The sequence below is a fragment of the Natator depressus genome, chromosome 1 (genome assembly GCF_965152275.1).
Source record: "Natator depressus isolate rNatDep1 chromosome 1, rNatDep2.hap1, whole genome shotgun sequence".
Lineage (NCBI taxonomy): Eukaryota > Metazoa > Chordata > Testudines > Cheloniidae > Natator > Natator depressus.
In genome coordinates, this window is record NC_134234.1 from 14,879,125 (window position 1) to 14,905,888 (window position 26,764).

Sequence of the window (26,764 nt, forward strand, 5' to 3'; positions counted from 1 at the left end):
GCCTTATGGTGTATCTTGATCTCAGTTACATTTCAGGAGCCTTCCAGAATAAAATAGGCAATATAGCAACCAGAACCTTTTAAAAAAAAAAAAAAAAAAAAAAAAAAAACCAAGCACCTGATACCTTGTAAGTCATTAGTTCTCTCTGCCCACAATGGCCCCCTGGCAGCCCTGATATGCCATTTTGTAGAAAGAAAGATCAGTCTCTTCTAGGCCAGTGATTAGATCATTACCAACCTCTTTGTCTCCCTCAACTGACCAGAGTATTATACTTCGTTAATTCTTCGAAAACACTTATCAGTAACGGACCCAGATTAGTCTCCAAATGTAATTTTAGTTAGGGTTGAAAGAGAATGTTGGCAATAGGGAAGAAAAATACAGAAATAGAAAAGTCATAATAAACTTCATAGATGGGAATAAGCATCTAGATTAATGCAATCAAAAGCATTTCTATGGTGGTACTAAACAATCTACAGAATATTGAAATTCTACTTTAGCATCTTTCAGGTCCAAATTAATCCCTGGTGTAACTCAATTGATTTCAGCAGTGTTAGATCAGCTGTGAAATTGGCTCACAGCCTAAAGCTTTCTCCATTTGCTAGCTCTGACCTCCTAACAAGTCACAGAAAGGAGGAAAACATATCTTGGTTATTTATATAGTATGTATCTCTGTTATGTCAGTGCTAACATGATCCACGCTTGTCTACCACTGGGCACACTAGACCTGTGGAAAGAGAGAGGGGTCTGGCATGATTTCTGTAAGGTTTGAATCCATTTAGTAATAGTGTATACAGGATCAAAATTTTCAATCTTAGCTGAGCAGAGATGAGGTAATGTGTTTGGGACTATTAAACAGGAGTAAATTTACTCGTATAGACATAGTACTAGATACCCTTTTCCCCCTTTTTATACATAGTAGGCTTTTGAAGTACTAGTTGTGGAAACCTTCATTATCCTTTAGGGACATTGTCTTTACACAGGCAGGTATTTCCTTAGTGATGTACGGTCATTAGCAAGACAAAATACATTTTTTGGCTAGGTGATATTTCAAAACATGTATGAATGTTAGGCATGGTTCTCGGGGGGTATCAAATTACCCCAGTGAATATCTGTGCCTCATTTCCTTCTCACCTCTAAGACTTGCGTGCATAGTCATTCTTTTTTAGGGCTAATGATTCTAAACAATACTTCTTAGTACTTCCTTATAAAATAAATGGAAATGATTCTTTTCAGAAAGCATAGCTCAAGGGGGAAATTATGGACTAGATTTTCAAAGTCAAGCACTTGCTGTTGTGCAATTAGTCACATGACGGCAAATACCCAGTGTGTGTTTGGAAAATATCTAGCTCTTGATATAAAGCCCACATACAACACCAGCTGTTAAAATGGAGATTTGCAGGCTATTGCTGGTAAGTCACTCGATAGGCTGACTTGATAGACATACCCTATGCAACAGACATAGGGTAACTGTCAAGGCTTTTCCAGGTGTCTCTCAACTCTCAACGTGAGATTGGGAGCAGCTGAGATGGTCTTTCTTGGTTTTCTTAGTTACAAGTCTTACTGAATTTTAGACTTTCATCTATACCACAAACTTATTCTTATAAACTTCTTCAGTATTCATGTTGATTTTACAGTTTGTCTTTTAATAGGATCATTTTTCAAGGATCTTTATTCTTTTGGTTGAATTTACACAACGGTTAACTGATGCAATAGTGACCTGCATTAATGGCAGTGTTTTTCTGATAATGTGGCATCAATGACTCCTCTTTAGTGCTCTTTCCAGTTCTTTCCTATGGAAAGAAGGCCCAGGACCAGTGGGGAAAAAAATCACAACTAAAAAAGAATTGAATTTTAGTATGGATCAGGTTCATTTTTAAAATGCCACTTTTAAGGCGACATATCAGTTCAGCTAATTCATTTGTAAATTAATTCTTTTTTGAGTGATCACGTTGATTCCAATCAGTTGTGCGTGCACTGTGTGCAGTCAGAAACTTTTTCCCTTAGCAGCTCCTGTCGGGTTGGCCAGGGAGCCTCTTGGAGTGGCGCCCTCCTGGTGCTCAATATATGTCCCTGCCGACCCGACCCCCCCTTCAGTTCCTTCTTACTATCCATGGCGGCATTGGAATTGCATTTTGCTTGCTTGCAAGTGTTCCCTTAACTATTACTTAGTTCTACACATTTTTTTGTTTTGTAGTTAGTTTATTGTTCAGTAGTTAGGGTAGTCTTGGTGAGTGGGTTGTTCTCCCCTCACCCCGCCTTGGGCTCTGGGGCATGCCTCAAGCCCAAGGATTTAAATCTTGTGGTGTATGCAAGAAGCCTATGCCTAATAGCCACCCTCACGACTTGTGCTTGAGGTGTCTAGGGGGAGGTGCATCAGTCGGAGCGCTGTAAGATCTGTAAGGCTTTCAAATCCAGTACTAGGAAGGAACGTGACTTCCGTTTGAAGCAGCTATTAATAGAACCTGCACCCCGTCCAGCAGCACCCGACCAACAAGTCCTGGGCCTGAGCTCGGTTCAGAGCGTCCTGGCATCAGTCTGCGAACCAGAAGAGGAAGGACTCTGGTGTTAGAGACCCTCAGTACTGAAGATCCCCGGCACCACAGCACCCTGGCACCGGTCAACATCCCTGGTGCCCCATAAATGCCAAAGGCGGCTGACAGAGGGCGCTCTCCTCAGAGAGCGAGACCATCCAGGGAGACTTTGCTGCCTCAGAAGAAGGACTCAACTTCCAAACAACGAGATCTCGTGCCATCAACTCCGGTGACCCAGTTGACACTGAGTCTGGCACTCAGCGACTCTGATGTGGCACTGCTTGGTGGAGGAGTCAGAACCCCCCTCCACCTCAGATACTTTTGAGGCTGCAAAAGAGCTGATAGAAAGTACTGCACCTCAGCCTCTTGCTGTTAGAGAGAAGCCTCCAGCACCGCCTAGACGGGTGCCATCTAGAGGCAAACCTGCAATGAGGCCCTCTTCCTCACCAGACTGGCACCGTTGTATAGCCCACTCCATTCACCTGGAGGAATCTTATCTCCTGGGAGCACACAACGAGCTTGTAGACCACCTCACAAGGTCATTCCGCAGTCACGAGTGGTCCATCTGGATGGAGGTCATACATTCCATCTTCCAAAGGTGGGGGTTTCCCCAGGTAGACCTGTTCACCACCAGGAGCAACAAGAAGTGTCCTACATTTTTTTTTTTCTTCCAAAAGCACAGTCTGGGATCTATCTTGGACGCGTTCACGAAGCACTGGGGGAACAGACTACTGTATGCCTTCCCTCCGATACCACTCGTCCACAAGGTTCTCCTCAAGATCCGCAGGGACAGGGCAGAGGTAATTCTGCTGGCTCCTGTGTGGCCACGCCAACATTGGTACACCACGCTTCTGGAGCTGTCAGTGGGCGCCCCGATCGTGCTGCCGCTCCTCCCTGATCTGATTACACAGGACCACGGCCTCCTGCTTCACCCAGACCTCCATCTGAAGGCCTGGAAGCTTCATGGTTAAATGCAAGGGAGCTCCAATGCATGGAATGAGTGAGGGAGGTGCTACTTGGGAACAGGAAACCTTCCACCAGCGCCACCTACCTGGCCAAATGGAAAAGGTTCTCGTACTGGTGCAATCGCAGTCACATATCCCTACTTCAGGCATCTATACCATTCATCCTGGACTGTCTACAGCACCTGAAGCGGCAAGGCCTGGCTCGATCATCCATCAGGGTACACCTCGTGGCCATCTGTGTTCCAACCGGGAGAGTTGGGGTGTTCAGTCTTGGCCCACCATAGGTTTGGCAGTTTCCTTAAGGGCATGGAACAGCTACACCCACAGTCCCGCCCACCAGTACCAACTTGGGACCTCAACCTGTGTGGTGTTCCCCTCTGGTGGTATCTGAACCAGTGATCTTCTAGGTCACTCCAATCCTTGACTCTGGGAGCCAGCCGTACCCTGTTCTGCTGTGAGAACCCCCACTCCTGGGCTGTTCACGCACAGCCTCTGGCATGTAAGCTGGTCCTTGGATTCTGCAACCGAATGACACTAGCCAATATCTCCTGTCCCAAACACAACCCTAGGAACTTCTGTCTTGCAGTGTTGAGTTATGCCCGCAAGACGCTGCAAGCTTATATCAATTCATCAATTTAACAAAGAAATTGATATGTACCAGGCTTGTTGCCCCAAGGGGAGTCTCTGACATGCTTCAAACCAAACGCACTGCTTCAGGTAGAATAAGCAAACAAATTTATTAACTTATTAACATTATAAAGATAGATTTTAAGTGATTATAAGTCAAAGCATAACAAGTTGGATTTGGACAAATGAAGTAAAAGCAAAATGCAGTCTAAGTTGATCTTAACACTATCAATGTCCTTACAAACTTAGATGCTTCTCACCACAGGCTAGCTGGTTGCTCTTCAGCCAGGCTCTCCCCTTTGATCAGCACTTCAGTCGCTTGGTGTGGTGTCTGTAGATGGAGGTGGAAGAGAGAGCATGGCAAATGTTTCTCCCTTTGATCATGTTCTTTCCTCCCTCTTGGCTTTGCCCCCCCCCCTTCAGAGTCAGGTAAGCATTACCTCATCGCAGTCCCAAACTGGGGGTGACTCACTCGAGAGTCCAACAGATCCTTTTGTTGCTGTGCCTAGGCAAGTGTTCTTCGTTCCTGTGAGACTGGGCTGGGTTTGTCCCATACCTGCCCAGATCAGGTGTGAACTGCCTCTCTGCTCTTGGGGAGTTTTTGCCTGGGCTTATTTTAAGCCATGAGGATACATTTTCAGCCTCATAACTACATACATGATGATATGACCTATAACATTACTATAACACTAATGTAACAACAATGCTCAGTGCATCATGACGCCCAACATGACAAACTTTGCATTGTGTAGAATCCAATCATTTTACAAGGATGAAGATGGGGGTGCAGGGTGTTCCCCTGTCACAACCTGGTCCTAGCTAGACTAATGGTAGCCCCATTCGAGCCACTGGCTATATGTTCCCTTCTGTATCTCTTTCTGGTTGCTATCACATCGGCCAGGAGGATGTCAGAGTTAAAAGCACTAACCCCCAACCCCCCCCACTCTGTCTTCCACAAGGATAAGGTACAGCTAAGACCACACCCAGCTTTCCTGCCCAAGGTGGTATCCCAATTCCACCTCAGCCAGGACAGTTTTCTACCAGTTTCCTATCCCAAGCCACATGCCAATGTACAGAAGTAGAGGTTTCACTCATTAGATGTGCGGAGAGTGCTAGCATTCTACATTTGAGTGCACGAAGCCTTTCAGGAAGTGAAACCAGCTGTTTGTAGCGGTGGCAGACCAGATGAAAGGGCTTCCGGTCTCCTCACAACGCATCTCTTCCTGGATTACAGACTGCATCCGTACCAGCTATGACCTTGCCAAGGTCCCAGCCCTGGCTGGTACGGCCCACTCGACAAGGGCTCAGGCCTCATCCACAGCTTTCCTGGCCCAGGTGCCCATGCAGGAGATCTGCAGAGCGGCGACCTGGTCCTCGGTGCATACATTTGCCACCCACTGTGCCATCACCCAGCATGCTAGAGATGACGCAGCTCTCTGTAGAGCAGTGCTCCAGTCAGTGATTCCTTAACTCCGACCCCACCCCTGTAGGAAAGCTTGGGAGTTACTCAGTTGGAATCGACATGAACAATCACTCGAAGAAGAAAAGACTGTTACCTTCTTGTAACTGTGTTGTTCTTCGAGATGTGGTGTTCACATCCATTCCAATACCCTCTGTCGGAGTAGCCGGCAAGAAGGAACCAAAGTGGGGTTGGGTTGGCAGGGTCATATATTGAGCGCCATGAGGGTGCCACTCCAGAGGGCTCCCGACAGGAGCTGCTAAGGGGAAAAGTTTCCGACCACCATGCACGCAGCGTGCGCACACCTGATTGGAATGGATGTGAACAACCCATCTCAAAAGAACAACACTTACAAGAAGGTGAGTAACCATTGTTTTCTGAGTCCATTGCCATCAACTCTGTATTGAGAACTTCAGTCATGAATTACTCTTTCAAGGTTGAGATCCTTGGGGTTTGTCTGCACTGAGGTTTTTTGTGCACAGATTAGAGCTAGTTGCACCACCTGTGCGAACTCTTAGTGTAGATGTGCTGCAGTGATGTAAAGGATAACTAATACTAGTGCTGCTAGCCTGAGGGGTACTCTAAGTAAAAAGCAAAATTGAATTGTTCTGTTTTAAAATGAATACTTATACCAATCTTGCTCATTTAAAACAAGTTTAACCTTTATACAACAAAATGATGTTGAAATGTTCTTGAAATTCAATGATTTGTCTTTGCGTTTTAATTGGTTTTATAAGTCGAGTGTGTGTTACTATTTTGACTACTTTTTAAATATATATGTATTTGGCACTTATGATGCCTTTCATCTGAAAGTCAAACTGCTTTAGACAGCAATCAGACTTCCTCGCTCTTCTGAGGTAGACATTATCCCTGGGTCACTGATAAGTTGATTAGCCTGAGAAGTCCATGATGAGCCAGTGGAATAACCCAGAGGGGAGGGTAATCTGCTGGAAAAACACTTTTAGTGCTGCCCTGCCCCCTGCCACGGAGCAACCAAGACAAAAAACAAACAAAAAGGCAAAGTTGTAGCAAAGGGAAAAAGAAAACCAGCCAAAGATAGCTGAGCAATGTGGCACCCCCTGGAAGTTGTTTTGGTGCCCCTGGAAGTTGCCAACTATAATTGTCTGCCTGCGAGGCCTGCCTTGCCCAGAGGTCATGATTTAACCACTAGACACGTCCACATTATACATTGTTATATTCAAAAGAAAAATAAAAGCTGGTGGTGATGGCTTTCCTAGCAAAACTACACAATCTGTGTGGCACAGTCTGGGAATGCAAATTAACATGAATCACCGACAAGCTATTTAGGGTATAAATGGTGGTGGTGTTGAGGTAATACCTAGGAACCGAAGTCATTTATCAGGGCCCTGTTGTACTGAGTGCTGTCCAAACCCATAAGATGTCTCTGCCCCAAACAGCTGACAGTCTAAATAATTAACATTAATATTTACAGTATATCATTCACATACATCATAAACTCCATTCAGTTTATTAAGATAGTTGTACCAGTGGGATGAGTTTAGCAGGCTAGCCCACTTCCATATTTTTATAGGATTTTTACTGGGCACCCAGTGCTGCTAAAAATCTGCATTCTTTGGGCGCTCTTCAGCCTGGGAATTTCTTAACATGTAGAATAATGTTTTGTGATTAATCTGATTCATAAATTACACTGAGTCCTCCTGTCACCTTACGGCATCTGTCTTCCACATTTCGACGCAGTCCTGCATATTTTATACATTTTTGTTAAATCAACCTTAGGGCTGGTCAATACTGAAAATGTACATCGGAAAAAATCCACCCCCCTGAGATATGCAGTTAAGCCAACCTAACCCCAGGTGTAGACCTCACTAGGTCAAAAGAAGAATTCTTCTGTCAACCTAGCTGACACCTCTTGGGGAGGTGGATTAACTGCAGTGATGGGCAAACCTACTCTGAAGTATTACAGCAGTGCAGCTGTGCTGCTGTAGCGTTTTAAGTGTTGACATACCCTTAAATGACCACTAGAGTACATTTGCACCTTTTGGCTTGAACATTGTCCTCCTTGTTAAGATCCAGGTACTATGTGCTGTTTGCTTGTCTCCCTACCCCTTGCCTTTCTGTGAGCTTCTTTAACCACTTTGTGGATAGTTTGTTACATCCACTCCTAATTTTATGGGCTCTCCTGCTGCTCCTTTTTGTCATGGGTGTGATATGAACTTTCTCAACGCTGCTTGTGCTGGCAGCATGCACTCAGCTGCCAGCGTCACTGAATCACCTTGGTGCCATAGAAACGTTGGGATAGTTTAAATGACACGATTGAAATAATTGATATTTATCTTGTGAAATGAAGTTGCTCAGTTTGGATTTGAAAATAACCTGCTGTCCCTTAAAAAAAAATTTTGAACTAGGCTGTGGAAGAGCCTCCCCATTTCAGCTTTGTATCCAAATTAGTTTGGCAATCGCTTATTCAGAGTACCTGCTTCAAGTACCTTTGATTCTCTGCGTCACGGGGTCACTCACCACACTGGCACCTCCTGCTGGGCGTTTCGAGAATTAGCTCAGTCCCAGTGGGTGTGCCCTCAGGTGGTGGTGGCTCTCCTGTCCCCACCTCCGCTTGCAGACCCGTTACAGCTCCTTTCTCTCAGCACCTGCTCCATGGAACAGCCCTCCGGCCATGTCACCATCCGCTCCCCCGCCGCGCCCCCCCCCCCCCCCCGGGGGACTCCTCCAGCAAGAGTCCAGCCACTCCTCGCAGCGTCTTGGCAGTCCCCAGTCGGGCTGCTCCTTCAGCCGCTAGTGCAGGGGAGGGGGCAGGCCTGCCCACTACTCCAGGCCCCAGCATAGAGACCCTGCAAACAGCAGCTTCCTGCTGCCTCTTCCTTCTCTTCCTTCCAGCTCACTGTCTCTATTCCCTGGGCCACTTTCCTGCAGCCTCAGTTCCTTCTGCTCCTACCTCTGGCTCCAGCTCCTTTGTCCTCTTCCCAGGGCCTCGAGCCTGCAAGCCCTGGCAGCCGGTCAGGAGCTCTCCTTAGCCCCCAGTCCCTGCTAGCATCTGCTCTTCCCAGGGTGCTGGCCCCTCTGTAGCCCTCTAGGAAGCCGGTCATCTTCCTAGGGCTCCCTGCAGCAGACTAACTTGCTCTGGTCTGCGGCTTCCTTTTATATGGGCCAGCTGGGCCCTGATTGGTTGGTCCAGCTGCTGCCCTAATTGACTGTTTCCCCTGCAGCCACTCCTTTGGCTGCCTGCCGCTGAGCCTCTCCAGGCTGGTTTTAACCCGCTCAGGGCCAATGCCGGGCTGGCACCATGTCACACTCTGTTTCACAGAATCCATTCTTCAGCTTGGAGCCCTGAGGCTCCCTTCGGCCCTATTAGAAATGTGTCTTTGCATCAGGGTTTGATTTTCCTGTTGTGTTTCTGCTGGATCTCTTTGCCTGGTGAGATCTGTATTGTTTTGGTTTCTTAAAATGATACCAAGCTGGGAGGGGTTGCAAGTGCTTTGGAGGACAGGATTAAAATTCAAAATGATCTGGACAAACTGGAGAAATGATCTGAAGGAAATAGGATGATATTCAATAAGGATCAATGCAAGGTACTCCACCTGGGAAGGAACAATCCGTTGCGCTCACAAAAAATGGTAAATGACTGCAGAAAGGGATCTGGGGGTTATAGTGAATCACAAGCTATATATGAGTCAGCATTGTAACTACTTCAAAAAAAGGAAACATTCTGGGATGTATTAACAGGAGTTTTGTAAACAAGATATGAGAAGTAGTTCTTCTCTCCTCTGTGCTGATACGGCCTCAACTGGAGTATTGTGTCCAGTTCTGGGCGCCACATTTCAGGAAAGATGTGGACAAATTGGAGAATGTCCAGAGAAGAGCAACAAAAATGATTAAAGGTCTTAAAAAAAAAATGACCTATGAGGGAAAATTGAAAACATTCGGTTTGTTTAGTCTGCAGAAGAAAAGACGCGGGGGGAACATAACAGTTTTCAAGTACATTTTAAAAAATTGTTCTCCTTAACCTCTGAGAATAGGACAAGAAGCAATTGGGTTCAAATTGTAGCAAAGGCAGTTTAGGTAGGACATTAGGAAAAACTTCTTAACTGTCAGGGTACTTAAGCACTGGAATAAATTGCCTAAGGAGGTTGTGGAATCTCCATCATTAGAGATTTTTAAGAGCAGGTTAGACAAACAACTGTTAGGAATGGTCTAGATAATACAGAGCCCTACCATGAGTACAGGGGGCTGGACTAGATGACCTCTCATGGTCTCTTCCAGTCCTGCGATTCTATGATACATACATATTTTCACATCTCCGCATGAGTGATTTATTGCTTCAAACTCATGTCTCCAAACTCTCTCAGCATCTCTCCTGACACCTATATTCTGCTGTTTACATATTCCCCTGCAAAATATTTCTTGTGCTATGTGAAGACAACATCAAGACAGATTTGTCCGTTTCTGTGCACTCTCTTTTATGGCTCTGAGTGGCAAGACTTGCCTCTCTGATATAGAGGCTGGACATTGGCTCTTTCTTAAGGTGAAAGATTATGAGGCTAAGTTGTTAATTATCCTATCCCACTTGCAGTTCTCTTAAATATTTTTGTTTCCTTCCCTGTTTTGAAATTTGTTTAGTCTTGGAGCTTCATTGGCTTTCAGAAAAGCATAGTTTTTGCTGATGTAGAGGGCCCTGAAATCATATTCACATATTTTAAAACTCCTGTTCTCCTTTGGCATGCCTTTTGCTTCAGCTTCTGAGGATTGACACTTTCTCATGTTTTTAGACTGTATAATTTGTGGCCAGGATACATGTTTATATTCCACTTCATTTATGGAGCTCTCTTTCAAAAGTTAGGCACTTTAACTAAATTTAAATCAAATCTAAGGATTTCTTTAGTTTCACTATTTTCTAATCTATTCAGCAATTTAATTTTAGTCAAATTTTGTGTAGCATTCCAGGAACAGCATAAAATGTCAAAGGGAAAGTGACTTTAGCACCAAGTGAAGAATGCACTTCAGTAAACATGGGTATTTCTTCTTTGTTAATAGAGGGTAGATGATATGTTTACCGCAGATGTGTAAGCATGACAACCCTTTTGACTTTGTCTGATCAGGCAGATCTTGTTTTTAGACCACGTATTTGAAAGCTTTATCTCAAGATGTCATTCAGGGGTAGTCTATTTGTTAAATCAGGTTCTTCTTTGAGCGATAGCGTGTCCATTCTACTTCAGGTGTGTGCACATCCAGTACACAGTTGTCGGAGATTTTTCCCTCACCAGTACCCATTGGGGCAGCACATACGCCCCAGGAAGCTTCATGCTGCTGCGCAATGATATAAAGCAGCGGTTCTCAACCAGGGGTCTGGGGCCCCTTGGGGGGCTGCAAGCAGCTTTCAGGGGGTCCGCCAAGTATGGCTGGCGTCAGACTCACTAGGGCTCGGGGCAGAAAGACACAGCCCCACTGCGTGGTACTGCAGTCTGGGGCCCTGAGCCCCACCACCGGGGCTGAAGCCGAAGCCTGAGCAACTTAGCATTGTGCTGCCCCCTGTGGCGTGGGACCCCGGGCAATTGCCCTCCTTGCTACCTCCTAACACCGGCCCTGGCTTTTATATGCAGAAAAACCATCGTTGTGGCACAGCTGGTCCATGGAGCTTTTATAGCATGTTGGTGGGGGGCATCAGAAAGAAAAAGGTTGAGAGCCCCTGATATAAAGGGTGGAACCATCCCCAACCTCATTTACTTCTTTTCACCCAAGACTGTTGTGGAGCATCTTGTCTTGCTATCTATTGCTTCTATTGGTATATAGTTCATACCTGCTTGTACTGGCTTAGTAGTTAAAGTGTTAGAGAAGTTTTCTTTTAAGTGTTTTTTCGAAAACCTTGGTTCCAGTTACTAGGTACCAGGGCACAGCTCAGTCGTCAGTATTCAAGGTTTGCCACTTCTGCAAGACACTGATGCCAGTGAATGACTCATACTCCAGTTGCCTGAAGTTTCTTGGAGAGACTCACATCCGCAATTGATGTCTAATTTGCAAAGACTTTAAGCCTAAAACCAAAAATGACAGGGAGGCTAGGCTTAACTTTCTGCTGATGAAGGCAGCCTTGTTGCCACCCTTGGACCTTCCCATTCGGAACAGGTACCAAGCATATCTACATCTATCAGAAGTATTCTTTCTGTTTTGACTGAGCCTCAGGGCCAATTGAACTACCACAATAGTTCATAATTGCCTCAGGCTTCTAGGGCATATGACCCCTCTCACTTAATGGTTTGACATGCCAGTCTCCATGTCAGAAAACTGCAAGGGTGGCTAGTGATGTACACAACAATTACTCATCCTTTAGGCATGTTAGTTTGATTACGAGCACAAATCTTGGCCTCTCTGGGTTGGTGGACAGAACTTTCCAATGGGTTTTCCATTTGCTCCTGGTCGGTCAGCCAACTTTCATTCTAGTCACAGATGCTTCTACCCTTGGTTGGGGTAGAGGGGGTGGCGCACCAGGAATCCCTGCAGGCACCAAGTTTATGGTCTTCCCACGCTGTGACTCTTAATGTAAATGTCCGAGAACAGAGCCATCTGGCTACCTTGTCAAGCTTTCCTTCTCTATATCAAGGCAAGAAATTTGGTCGTGCTTACAGACAAGACAACAGCCATGTTCTCTGAACAGACAAGGCGGGGCCTGGTCAGTGCTGCTGTGCCAGGAGGTAATGAGGCTGTGGGACTTTTTTCATCACCAGGTCAATCCACCGCAAAGCTTCTCAGCTTCAGAGTGTGCAGAACAGTCTGGCAGACCAGTTAAGCGAATCCTTCACCAGTCACCACAAATGGTTGCTCTAACCACATGTTCCCAGATTCATTTTTAGCAGTGCGGGACTCCCTGTTGATTTTTGCTGTGAACAAGTCTATGTGAGAAGTGTCCTCACATTTGTTCCTGAGCAGATCACAGCCCAGGGTCTGTGATGGATGCTTTCCTGTTACCCTGATAGTCAAGCTCCTGTACTCATTTCCTCCAGTCCCATCCCTCCCTAGTGTTGAAAATCAGGCAGTACCATGTTCAAGTCATGCTCATAGTTCCAGCGTGGCCTCAGCAATATTGGTTTTCCACTCTGCTGACCCTTTCAGTCAGAGCTCCATTGACACTACTACTGGATCCAGAGCTGATCTCTCAGGACCACAGTCACCTCCTCTACTCCAATCTGCAGGCCGTCTATCTGAGAGCCTGGATACGCCACGGCTGACTCCTCAGGAAGAGATCTATTCAAAGGTGGTTCAGGACATACTTTTAAATAGTAGAAAACCTTCTAAATATACTTAGTTGTAGGGGGGAGGGATAGCTCAGTGGTTTGCGCACTGGCCTGCTAAACCCAGGGTTGTGAGTTCAATCCTTGAGGGGGCCATTTAGGGATCTGGGGCAAAAATTGGGGATTGGCCCTGCTTTGAGCAGGTGGTTAGACTAGATGACCTCCTGAGGTCCCTTCCAACCCTGATATTTTATGATCTAAGTGGAAAAGATTCCCTGTCTGGTTCAGGAAAAAGGTGTTTCTCTACTCTGGGCTCTGGTCCATCATGTGTTGGACTATTTGTTATATCTGAAACAGGCCGGTCTTGCCATTTGTTTCATTGAAGTCCACGTAGCACTTATCTCGGCTTTTCACCTGTCGATCACTTTTCTCCAATCCTATGACAATCAGATTTCTAAAGGGTTTGGGCCGGTTGTATCCCCAAGTGGAGGATCCCCATCCCCCCTTGGGACGTAAACCTGGTGTTAACGAAGTTAGTGGGTTCTCCTTTTGAATGTTTAGCCACTTGTTCATTACTCCACCTCTCAGTGAATGTAGCTTTTTTGATGACTATTATATCAGCCAGAAGAGTAGGTGAATTATGAACTCTAGTGTCTAAACCTCTGTATACTGCCTTCTTCAAGGACTAGGTGTACCTACACCTTCATCCAAAGTTCCTTTCCAAATTGGTGTCTCACTTCCATATTAATCAGGCTATCTATTAACCAACTTTCTTCACTAAGCCTCATGCTCATAAGGATGAGGAACTTCACACATTCTAGAATGGTATTAGGAGACCATTGGCATTTTACCTGAACAGGACTAAACCATTTGGGTCATCTTCATACAGTCTGCAATTGCCACACACTGAAGTGCTGTCGAGTCTCTGCTCAAAGAATCTTGTCCTGGATCTCCTATTATATCAGTTTGTACTACAGCTTGGTCAATGTAACCCCTCCGATCAGTGTCTTAGCATATTCAGTGAGGGCACATGCAGCCTCTACAGCCTTTCTGGCCCAAGTACCCATTCTGGACATTTGCAAAGTAGAAACTTGGTCCTCAGTGCATACCTTTGCCTCACATTATGTCATCTCTCAACAGTTTAGAGATGATGCCAAGGAGGACCTGTGGTCCTTCAGTCTTTATTTAGGTAGGCTCCAATTCCACTGGCAGATCAAGCTGTTTTTGAGTCATCTGAAGTGGAATGGACATGTGCAATCACTTGACAGTTACTAATCTGTTCCATAACTCTGGTTCTTCAAGGTGTGTTGCACATGTCCATTTCAAAACCCATTCTCCTTTGCCTCTTTATCAGAGTCTGTCTGGTGCGAAGGAGCTGAAGAAGGGTGGTGGCAGCTCTGCCCTTTATATTGTCACCTAGTAGCACAATGCAGCAGAAGACTCCTGCATCGTCCCAACAGGTACCATTGAGGGAAAAATCTCTAACAACTGGGCCCCAGGCACTTACCACCTGAAGTGGAATGGATGTCTGCAACACATCTCAAAGAACGGCAGTTACAGAACCAATTGGTAACCATTTCTTCTTAAATATTGCTTTTTTTTTTCATACTGCCTGATGCAAGGAGAAAAGTAAAACTGAAGTTACTGAGCTTAGAAAACTCTGGTAGCTTAATTTATGAAGTTTTAAAAAAAATTGTCAGAATTTCTTAGCTGCCAAAAAAGACACAATTTCACCTTAACTTCATATTGGCAGCCTTCTTTTGGCACCTTTTGCAGCCCTGTCATTATTGTGCATCATTTAAGCAGTAATCTTTAAGAAGGTGAGAAACTATTATTGCTTTTTAGCACAGTTGACATGATACTGGCTTAGAGCTGTGCCTGGAGTTCAAATATTTCAAATGGCTATAAACCAACTTAAACACCTTCAGTTAGCGTTCTTATTACCATGAGGTCATAGTTTGCAACCAAAAAAAAATCAAATGGTGTTTAAGTTATTTTTTTAAAGTATTCTCATACCATAGAGCATAGCTGTGGATTTTGGCTTCTGGCCAGACAATCAGGATTTAGTATTTTGACCAGCTGTGATCTAGTAATGTTCCTCGGAGGAAACATTTTGTAGGGAGGGAAAGATACATACTTGAGACTGTGAATTGTATTATGGAAGACAGAATACATTATTGTTTGAGAGCCTGTTATAGATAGAATAAATAATCAGAAGTGAATCTGATTGAAAGAACTTTTTGAATAATAAAGCTGTGAACAGATCACAATTCGCATCTCTTGTCTGGAAAAAAATACTTTGAAATATTGTAGATTTTAAAAAAATCTCTCTGAACTCCCAGGTTGCTGCACAGCAGAATTCCTGTCTCTTGCACAATAGGTGCTTCTGAGGGTGTCGAAAGGTATTACCAGCAATCAGTGAAGAGAGAACACTCTAAACAGACTTTAAAGGAAACTGCTTTATTTTGGGCTGCTAGTGAAGTAACTTTATGTATGTTGTAAGGCTTAAAGGCTCGTTATGATATGGCTTTTTGAAATCCAGACACAATTGGAACATTCAGATTCTGTCACTGATGTAATATGCTTATCTATAATGCTCATTAAATGTGTCAGTTTTCCCAATTTTTATTTATAAATTCCACTTCATAATAGCATTTCATTTTGCCCCATGTGTCACTGACTCCAGTCTGGTCCAAGTTGATGACTGAAAGTCTGATGGCAATTTACCAAATCATTTCATATACTTCTCTGGTCTCAGACCATTCCTAGTGGACAGGGGTCTACATCTGTTTACAGTCTCAGAAGATGAGCCAAGTAATTGGGATTGGAAACTGAACTAACTTGACCTTAGAAACAGTTTTTGTCAGGGTTGTACCTTCGCAGGGCAGCCTGGGAAGTTTTGCATTGCCACCAATTGGGTAGATAGACATCCATCTCCATAGCTGCTAGACAAACGAATTTCACATCTTCTGAAGTAACTTTTTAAAAAAATCCTCTGCCAATTAGCTTTAGCTTGCTAACGGAGTACATTATTTAATCGGTTGCAAAACTAAGTAACCCGCTGTTTGTCTAAAATCCACAATCTAGTCAAATATTGTTTGCCATCCATGGGGAAATATTTGAAGGCTTAGAATGGAAGACCATAAGTCACACCATCCAGTTAAGGGAAGGCATATACTGTACAATCCCTCACTATCGCACTTCATTTGTACTGATTTTGTAGGAAGTAACTTGTATATACTCCTCTTTAGATGCCAGTACATATTTAAGGTTGTAGAAAAGAATCAACCTTCAAGTTCTTGTGCTTTCTCTTAGGTTATGATTGTAGAATACTAAAATATTCTTAAACATAAGTTCTAACCATTGCAAAGTAAAACAAAATGCTAAGCCATTGGTGTGACTGGGGTAATATAATAGAAAACTGGAGACAAAGGAAAATATAAGTATGTGGGCTCTGATGGGCCTTTATTTAAAAAAAAAAAAAAAAGGGGGCGGGGGGGGGACACAAATTAATCCCTGACTTCAGTGGAATTACACCAGGGATGAATTTGTCCTAAACTTGTTGCAGTGAGAATACTCGCATGGTATTTTTCCAACACTTCTTTGTAATTTTAATTATTCTAGTTGTGGATTTTTGGCCCTTAATTGTCCTATTTGTTTTATTTAGCTATTTGCTCCTGTATGTTCCCTAAATTTGTATATTTCATTTAGCCTATGGCCAGTCTGAATCCAGTGCAGAATAGGGAAGTATAGTACCTTTATTTTAATTATTGAACCAGAAGTATAGGGACACAGCCCTGCCCCCAAGGAGCTTACAATTGAAACACCTGGCTTGTGGCTGCAGTTTATTATACTGTTTGCCCCCAGTCTCCAGTCTGACCATCATTTTGTGAATACAGTTCATTGATCATTCTCCCACCACCCTCCTTGATGCACATCATGTTCCTAGAACAGCAGTACACTTAGCCCTTTTTTCATTGTTCTGCTGACTCCAGATGGGATGAATGTCCTGCGGCAGAATGATCAAGTTGATTTCCTGCTTAGAGCAATTTAATATCTGTAAACTCTTCTAAATGTAAGCCCTATTTTATTTACATGAACTGTGTGTTAGTGTGGTGAACAGTAGCAAATGCCAAATAACTTAGCAATTCTCTCTGTAACCCCTCTCCCAACTACCCAGCTCTGATTTTTGTCATATCTGAAGTTAGACCTGCTCCTACCATCAGATTCATATGGGTAGATTCCCATTGGCTTCAGCAGAGTGGCTTAAGATTCTGCCTTGATTAATCTGATTGCAGGATCAGGGCCTTAAATTGTAAACTGTTGAGGAGGAGGGACTGTCATCTTATGTACTGTGGCCCCTCCCATAATTTTGAGCATTGTACAAAGTGTTCCGATGCAGTGCATTCGTTCTTCTGTTTACTGTTCAAGAAATATGGCCAGACATGACTTTCCTGTAGACCTAGAGAAGCTACAGCAGCCTGTGCATACTCAAATTCTAAAAAAATGAGAAGTAACTTTGTAATCATTAGAAATTAATTTTGCATTGCTGCTGCATTAGATGTTAGGATCATTTAGTGTACATCTCTCTCTGCACACTTGATGTACTTGCAAGGAAAGGAAGTTACTTATTTTTGCCGATGAACAACCTCTTTTATCGCATCGACCCATAACGTGTCAGTGAAAAAGTCTTGTCTTATAAATGTGTTCCATCGTTTTAAAAAAGAACAAACCCAGAAAACTTTCTCTGGTTTTATTAAACTTGTTTTTGACCCTTTATTCACTAAATGTCTGCAATATAGTTAATGTGGCATGTCTGTTTATGCAGCTGCCATCGTGTCCTAGCACGAACAAGTTTTCTAAAATATATGCCCTATCTTGCCATGTTTTTTCCTTCTGCTGTAAGAGGCATGCCTTATTTTGTTTGAATATTTTGGCTTAGTTCCACAATTGCTGGTCTAGCTCTTTTTGGTCTGAAGCAGTATTTTCTTTCCCTTCTTTGGACAATGTGGTTCTCCTGGGGTTCCAACTAGCAGGAAGAGATTCTTGTTTGACTATTGACCCTGACATTGTTATAGAACCCAAGGAGCATGATTTCATCTTTGAATTTTACAGAATAAATTAATGTTGGAATCCATTGATGGAGTGGCCTACCTTTTTATGGGGAGGGGAAATAAGATTTGCACTGGAGGTTGAAAGGATTAGTGCTGGGCTGCATATAAATGATTTTTCCCCCCTCCTCTGGCATAGTTTTTTTTTTAAACATTACCATTTAAAATAGATTGTGTATATATTTAGTGATGGAGAAGGCAGACTTATCAAATAGATCCAGACATGAAAAGCCCATTCTAAACAGTGGTCACTCTGTCTTCATCCAGACTGCACAAAATAATTTTGGAACATTGTTCCTGGGGTTTTTTGCCCCTTTGTGAAGTGAGATTATAAGCCATGTGCAGTTTGTGCTTTGAGTCACATGGCATACTCTTGGGCTGTGTAAATAATGGTGCACATATTCTTGGTCCTGCTCCAATGCTTTTGATGGTCTGGACTAGTGGGTTTCTTTCTGCAGTTTGAACTGTTAGACAGAGTGACAAATCACTGCCTTCCATGTCTCTTCTCCCCACACAGCTGAGTGAGTTCCCTGTACAGACTGGCTCCTACATTTTCTTCTGTTCAACTTCTGATTCTGCTGAAGACAGATGCCATACACTCCTTGTAGGGCAGGCAGATGACAAAGTGCCACAAGTGTAGCTGTACCCAAATTCCTGCTTCACTAAGCAAATGGTGCTGCAATTGTGAAGCTCTCATTCACCACCAAGACTGATGGGAAAAGGCCAGGCTCTGTCTACCTCTTCCGACCGACCGACAGGTGGGCCTCTTCCAGCAACGCTCATGGCAGTGGCAGCAGACTAGGAAAGTCTATTCCCCTGTGCTCTGCACGTCAAGTGGGGCGTTGGCTCTCTTCTGCTCAGCCTCTCACTGAGCAGCCAACATTCAGAGTTCAAACCCCCCCCCCCCATTCAGTCAGGTCAAGTGGCGTGTGCTACTAGATCTGTTGGGAAAAGGATGCAAGAAGGGACCATTCACTAGATGCATGAAGGAAATAATTTTTTCTACCATGTAGTTATCCAGTATATCTAGAAATAGGCAGAAGACAGTATTCTCATTTATCAATACGTAAGCTTTCATTTTATACTAAAAACTAGCTGCTATTTCTTAAATGACCAGACAGACCCTTGCAGTTATAGTGAATGAGCAGTCAGATGTGACTGTCTTTTATAGCTATTTATTTATTAGATGAGAATATTACTTCACATAAACAACTTCAGAATGACATGCCCCTTTCAGTCAGCTCCAAACAGTTTGCCAAGGAATGCTTTAAGAAATGTGGTCTGGCCTTGAGAGTCTTCATAAACCCTCAGGGCTCAGAGTAAATCTCTAAGATATGTAACTTAGCCATAAAACATGTTACAGCTTCGTGCGGAGCAAAATGCTTTATATAAAACCTATTTGACTATATTTTTTAAATGGGCGGCGTGAAACTTCCTGAAAACACAGCAGTCCGTTCTTCCCCTCTGTTCCTTTGTTTCTCAGACTAAGGCTCCCATCTCACAGGGAAGGCTCAGCAAACCCAGAGGAAATGAAGGAAAGGAAAACTTATTGGGATTTGAGGAACCTAATATCTTATACTTAGTGCTGAGTATTTGGTGGTGGTTTACTGAATCCAAAGCTAAAAGGAGTAACAAAAAAAGGTGGAACAGACTACCCCTGGTATACTTGACTAAAATATACAGCCTGCTTGCAGTCTTCATCAGTTTTTTTTAAAAAAGGGGGTTGCACTTGGTATGAAGGTTCCATTTACAAATCAATAATATAAAGGGTTGTTAAATGGTTGGCGTTTTAACAAATGGCTAATGGTTGGAGTCCACCAGGTCAGTAGGGATTGCTTATGATCATCTATAATGCCATCCCCTGGTGTGCTGAAACCCTCTAGAACACATGTTACTCTGTAAGATATTTATAACATCTATTCATTTATTAACTGTTTGTAAAAAGTTTATAAATGGAAACTTAATGAAAGGTGTGTTCAAAAAGAGCTTGCTGTAAGGGAGGCCCGAAGCAGCACTGAGGTCCGGAAGATAAGGCACTGGCCTGGGAATTGGGAAACAATCGTTTTGTTCCCAGCTCTGTCACTGACTCTCTTTATGGCTTTGGACAAGTAATTTTTCTCTCTGTGCCACATTTTCCCCAAGTTGGGATTCTTACTTTTCTTTGTAAAGCGACTTGAGTTCAAGTGAAAAGTGCTGTGTACTCTCCACAGTAAGCATGGAAGTAACAAAGCGCATCAGCCCTTGAATGGAAAGGGGAGTATTGTTCAAACTTGACTGATTTTTGGAGGTCACGTGCCAACAGTGTTAGGGGATTGGTAATGGCTGTATTGGAATTGGTTACTTGGAAGTGAAATGTGTTCTCTATATCCCAAGAGCTTTAGTAATCAAACAGTTTACCAAAGAATGTCTTTTTGCCAACAAATATGAACTGAGTCGCTGACTTCAGTTTCCTCATGGGCAGCGTTCCCACTATTAACCACTGCCATATTTGCTTATTGCTATCATAAATTTGCTTGCGAAGGCTGTGTTGCTAATGTTCATTTAATGTAAAAAATAAATACAGATAATTGGAGCATTTGAAGTATTTTACAAATCATTTTTCAGAAACTTATTGTGGAGTAGAGTAACATGTAAACTGATTTTAATCGATAGTGTGGCTCACCACTACTCATTTCTGTCTTTGCTGGTCAGGAGCCAATGCTGGCTTTTTACTAACAACAACAGTACTTAAAGAGTTCTGATGACCATAGTTTCTCTGTAGTGTTTACAAGCCCTTATACTGCTGGCACAAGTTAATTTTATAACAGTCAAGATCCTGTGCAATACCTCCTGAAATCTCACAATAGGCTATGCTTTTGGGAGCTTCTACTCGAAATAGTGCTTGCAACTGCGGTGATTGCTTATTGAAGGATTTCATGATAATGAAAACTTTGTTAAGGTAATTATATGAATCAGTGTAACATGATAGGTTTCAGAGTAACAGCCGTGTTAGTCTGTATTCGTAAAAAGAAAAAAGAAAAGGAGTACTTGTGGCACCTTAAAGACTAACCAGTTTATTTGAGCATGAGCTTTCGTGAGCTACAGCTCACTTCATCGGATGCATAGCATATCGTGGAAACTGCAGAAGACATTATATACACACAGAGACCATGGAACAAAACTTCCTCCCACCCCACTGTCCTGCTGGTAACAGCTTATCTAAAGTGATCATCAAGGAGGGCCATTTCCAGCACAAATCCAGGTTTTCTCACCCTCCCCCCCCCCCCCCCCAGACACACATACAAACTCACTCTCCTGCTGGTAATAGCCCATCCCTCTTTGAAACCTCTCTTTATAATGCGCATGATAATCAAGGTGGGTCATTTCCAGCACTAATCCAGGTTTTCTCACCACCCCCCCCCCCCCACACACACACCCCCTTCCAAAAACCACACACACAAACTCACTCTCCTGCTGGCAATAGCTCATCTTACAATGTGCACAGCAATAATCCAAGTTTAACCAGAACGTCTTGGGGGAGGTCTGTGGGGGGGGGGGGGGAAGGGTGAGAGAACCTGGATTTGTGCTGGAAATGGCCCTCCTTGATGATCACTTTAGATAAGCTGTTAGTTACCAGCAGGACAGTGGGGTGGGAGGAAGTTTTGTTTCATGGTCTCTGTGTGTATATAATGTCTTCTGCAGTTTCCACGATATGCTATGCATCCGATGAAGTGAGCTGTAGCTCACGAAAGCTCATGCTCAAATAAACTGGTTAGTCTCTAAGGTGCCACAAGTACTCCTTTTCTTTTTTCTTTTTTCTTGTAACATGATAGTTTCTTGGTTGGTTGACATTTAGACAGTGGGAGATTTCTACATACACCCCAGCTGAGCTTTTAGTTTTGTCAGTGAAGTTGTAATTTGGGATGTCTTCTACAGTGTACAGCGTTAAGTGATACATTTTGGGTGCCAACACTCTAGGACCAAACTTGCTGGTCTTGCTCTAGAAGTCCTCAAGTAATAGGTTGTCTGAGCTCAGTAGTAATTCATTTGTCATAGCCCTGAAATGATGCTCTTCTGGCTATAACCTCTTGTGCTGTGATCACACACTGACTATGATTTTGTCATTTTTTTCATCTTTTTTTATAGTGATCGGCATCATATTTCTAGTGCAATTCCAGTTCCAAAGAGACAAAGTTCTACCTTCGGGGGCTTGGATGTTAGTTTATCTACTGGGCCTCCTTCTCCAGATAAGGGACACCGGAAACGAGCCAGCTCGGAAAATGAAAGACTACAGTACAAAACCCCCCCTCCTAGTTATAACTCTGCATTAGCACAGCCTGTTGCCATTGCAGCCCCTGTAGAAGAGTCAGATAAAAAATCTGGATCTCCAACCTCATCTTTAGATACCTCCTTGGACTTCTCAAAAGAAACCAACAAAAAAAGAGAGGATTTGTGTGACAGTTTAAATGCAGAAAATGGGAGTCTGAATAATGTCCAAGACCAGCAGGAGTCTTTCCTGGGACGTATTAGTGCAATAAATGGAACATTTCTGCCTAGTGAATGCACTGGCAGTGCGAGCAGCGAGCAGCCATGCGAGTTCCATCCTCCCCTCAGCATTGATCTTTGTTGCACTGTCGAGCAGGCAGAGGAAATAATTGGGATGGAAGCAACAGGATTCAGCACCGGAGATCAGTTAGAAGCCTTTAACTGCATCCCGGTGGACCATGCTGTGGCAGTGGAATGTGATGATCAAGTTCTAGGGGAGTTTGAGGAGTTCTCCCGAAGGATCTATGCACTGAACGAAAACATGTCCAGCTTTCGCAGGCCGCGCAAAAGTTCGGACAAGTAAGCTTCAACAGGAATTCTGTAGTGGACGGTACCACGGTGATCTCCGCGATCTGAAATGAAGATGAAGTTGCACTTATAATCCTTTGTTTTAATTATGGAAAAATGATTAAAGCTGTTCCTTTGGTGTTGGAAAATTAACTTTGTAACTGAGAGTGATAACACAGGATCATGGTATATTCACAGTCCAGGTAAACTTTGACTCTGTTTCCAGTCCTTTCTTTGTCTGGTATTTATAAGCTGTTTTTCAGGTACCAGAGTCCATTCTAAATACTTTCTTTGAAAGAGATTTTAGTGCCAATCAGGCCCTTGTATGAATCTGTCTGCTTACGTTATTTAGTTATATTTTATTTTCATCTTTTGAGGGGAAAAAAGTTAATTTAAAAATATATCTATGGTAAGACCAGCAGTCATTATATTTTTACCTTCTCCAATATACAGTTTCTCTTGAGCAATGTAGTCAGTATTACAGAAATACCATGAATTTGCTACTTTTGAACAGCGTCTTATTCAGTTGAGTTTTGCAATCCTTAAAATTTTAAGATTGCACTGATGGGTTTTCTGTTCTTTAAAGCCTGGTGGAAACATGCATCTTTTATAAGCATCTAAATGAGATTCACACAGTTTCTCTCCCCACATAAATGATACTCACACCAATTCCCTCCCCTCCTACACGCACTGCTACTACCAGCAGGCAAAATCTCTGGGTGGAGACATTGATAACTTAACTATGCAACAGTCATCTGTTAATTTAACCAATGGAAATCGCCCCACTCCTGGTTTAGGATTAAAATAGAGCTACTTCACCAGAGGCAAAAGCCTAAAAGATGCATTATATGAGCAGGTTCCACTATCATCTGTAGTATGAGATGTCTTGCTTTCAGACGTCAAGGTGCTGTGATGGATTTCATGGACACTCTCAAGTAATCCAGACTATGTGCAGTCAGTCCATGGGAACTGTTATGCCGTTTGATTGTAGATAGGTAGTTTACCACTGGCACACGTGTTTACAACTTCACTAATGGAAAAACGGATTTTGCAGCCTGTTCGTGATTTCCTGGTATTTGTCTGAGTTCGATTTCATTGCTCTTGCTTTCTATATTGTATACCCAAGAATTTGGGCTCAGTTGTGAGCTCTCAAATATAAATCTGTATAGCAGAATAAAAGTTTAATTTACTTCCTCATGCCTGATTTTTCTTTCCCACTTTAACCTTTCTCTTGGACCAATAAGCTAGTCTGTTACTTTCTAACTTCACCATAAGGTTAACCCACATTAATGTAAACTGTGGATATGTGTAGGTTGACAAAGCAACACATTGAGTGTGAGATACAGTAGACACAGTTGCAGTCTAGAAGCTGCATTTTCTATGTAACCCCTTAATGAGGTATATTGAAATCCTATTTATATTTTCATTAAAAGTTTCAAAAGTTTGTTTCTAACTGCATTAGTCAACCTAGCCTTTCTACAGCATTTCATCTACTTTTAGGATATTGCAAGAAACATTTAAAGACAGGCATTCAGAAATTAAGGCCAAGGTATTAAGCACGTGTCTAATGTCAAGCACAAACATATTCCATTTAACTCAGTGGGACTGCTCAAATGCCTAAAATTGGGCACATGCTTAAGTACCTTGTGGAATTGGGCCCCATCTGCCCTAGAAGATGGTGCTTCAGTTCTAACCTCATGAACAATTCCTTTGCATTCTAAATAAATTGTCTGTATTTCCATAGGGTAACAGCTGTTTTAAAGACTATTACTATGCGTGGGGAAGACTTACCAAATATTTTTTACTAAACCCTATAGACAGCAGAATGAGAGCCAAATTTGAATGCACAGAATTCCCATTGAAGTCTCTCTCTGCTTCAGATGAGAACAAAGTGGTGGGATGCTCCATGCTAATGACTTCACCTTACATTCTTCCTCCTCTTTGCTAGCCGAGAAATGTAGCAGAACCTCCTACAACCTCCAGTCTGAGCCCCAATGGCAATAGGAGTCACTCATGCACACGGGAGGGTGGAATTTGATTATTTTTTTTTTATAAAGCGGAGCACTTCTACTGATACATGCATGCATGAGGAAAGGTTTCAGAGTAACAGCCGTGTTAGTCTGTATTCGTAAAAAGAAAAAAGAAAAGGAGTACTTGTGGCACCTTAGAGACTAACCAGTTTATTTGAGCATGAGCTTTCGTGAGCTACAGCTCACTTCATCGGATGCATAGCATATCGTGGAAACTGCAGAAGACATTATATACACACAGAGACCATGAAACAAAACTTCCTCCCACCCCACTCTCCTGCTGGTAACAGCTTATCTAAAGTGATCATCAAGGAGGGCCATTTCCAGCACAAATCCAGGTTTTCTCACCCTTCCCTCCCCCCCCCCCCCCCCACAGACACACATACAAACTCACTCTCCTGCTGGTAATAGCCCATCCCTCTTTGAAACCTCTCTTTATAATGCGCATGATAATCAAGGTGGGTCATTTCCAGCACTAATCCAGGTTTTCTCACCACCCCCCCCCCCACACACACACACCCCCCTCCAAAAACCACACACACAAACTCACTCTCCTGCTGGCAATAGCTCATCTTACAATGTGCACAGCAATTTGCTGTGCACATTGTAAGATGAGCTATTGCCAGCAGGAGAGTGAGTTTGTGTGTGTGGCTGTGCACGTTGTAAGATGAGCTATTGCCAGCAGGAGAGTGAGTTTGTGTGTGTGGTTTTTGGAGGGGGGTGTGTGTGGGGGGGGGTGGTGGTGGTGAGAAAACCTGGATTAGTGCTGGAAATGACCCACCTTGATTATCATGCGCATTATAAAGAGAGGTTTCAAAGAGGGATGGGCTATTACCAGCAGGAGAGTGAGTTTGTATGTGTGTCTGGGGGGGGGGTGAGAGAACCTGGATTTGTGCTGGAAATGGCCCTCCTTGATGATCACTTTAGATAAGCTGTTACCAGCAGGACAGTGGGGTGGGAGGAAGTTTTGTTCCATGGTCTCTGTGTGTATATAATGTCTTCTGCAGTTTCCACGATATGCTATGCATCCGATGAAGTGAGCTGTAGCTCACGAAAGCTCATGCTCAAATAAACTGGTTAGTCTCTAAGGTGCCACAAGTCCTCCTTTTCTTTTTTTCTTTTTGCATGAGGAAAGTCATTCTATTTGGGAGTGTAATGTAGCCTGTGCTGTGGTGTCTCTAAATCTACCCAAAGAAGAGTTGTAAAATTATGTCCCTTACACAGTTGACTCAAAGCAATTGAACAATGTATGAAACGGGGTTCGTAGAACAAAAGTGTGACTTTAAATACCTTTTGCATGAGTTTCAAATTGATTCTCAGGTTGCACACAACCAAACGAAGCCCAATAGTTGTCTTCCCATATGTTGTGTTGCTCTTTAACCCAGTGTTTCTAGAGTTTATAAAAACTCTTCTAATGAACCACTAATGACCCCCTGTAATTATAATGCTTATATCACAGTACAGCAATTCTTGAGTCTGCATGTTTGTTGCACAAGTTTGCTTTACCCACTTTCTTCAATAATGAATCCTTTCAGCACACCCACACCTTAAATTGCCACCAAGTTTCTTGGCAGCGTTTTTATAACATTCTACCTAAAACAGTGTCTTGGGGCTAATCAAAGCATTGACAAATTTTTGCCATTATAAGGCAAAAATATTGCACAAGCCACCACCTCGGGGCCTTTTTACAGTTTGCCTTGTAAATTACTAATTTAAAAAAAATCTTGGTGAGGGAGAATGGAGGCAAGCTGTAAAGTGGGATGATATATCACGGCATTTTAGTTGCCAAGAGCCTTTTAGTTTCTGCACAGCTGACACGCTGTAGAAGTCTGCAAGCGTTTTTGAGTGAAAATGTTCCATTGCATTTTCTTCCCCCGCTAGAAATTCCTAAGATTCTCGGAATATTAGTTTTGGAAGGTTGCATCCAGCTATATTTTTATAGCAAGCATGAGTGTGTTGGCTTATCCTTGCCTAGCCAGGTATTCTAAATAACTAAAACAAAATTAAATATC

The 26,764-nt window shown here is 43.2% G+C and overlaps 1 protein-coding gene across 4 annotated transcripts in view; it reads left to right on the forward strand.

Moving 5' to 3' along the window:
• The window catches only part of UVRAG (UV radiation resistance associated), a 149,400-nt gene extending 125,816 nt beyond the window's left edge, over nucleotides 1-23,584 (forward strand). For all 4 annotated transcript variants that reach the window (XM_074955215.1, XM_074955207.1, XM_074955233.1 and 1 more), the window contains one exon: nucleotides 22,036-23,584. In XM_074955215.1, coding sequence (XP_074811316.1) covers nucleotides 22,036-22,738 — 703 coding nt within the window. In that variant the 3' untranslated portion in view covers nucleotides 22,739-23,584. The remainder of the gene's footprint in view (nucleotides 1-22,035) is intronic.
• The last annotated feature ends 3,180 nt before the right edge of the window (nucleotides 23,585-26,764 follow it).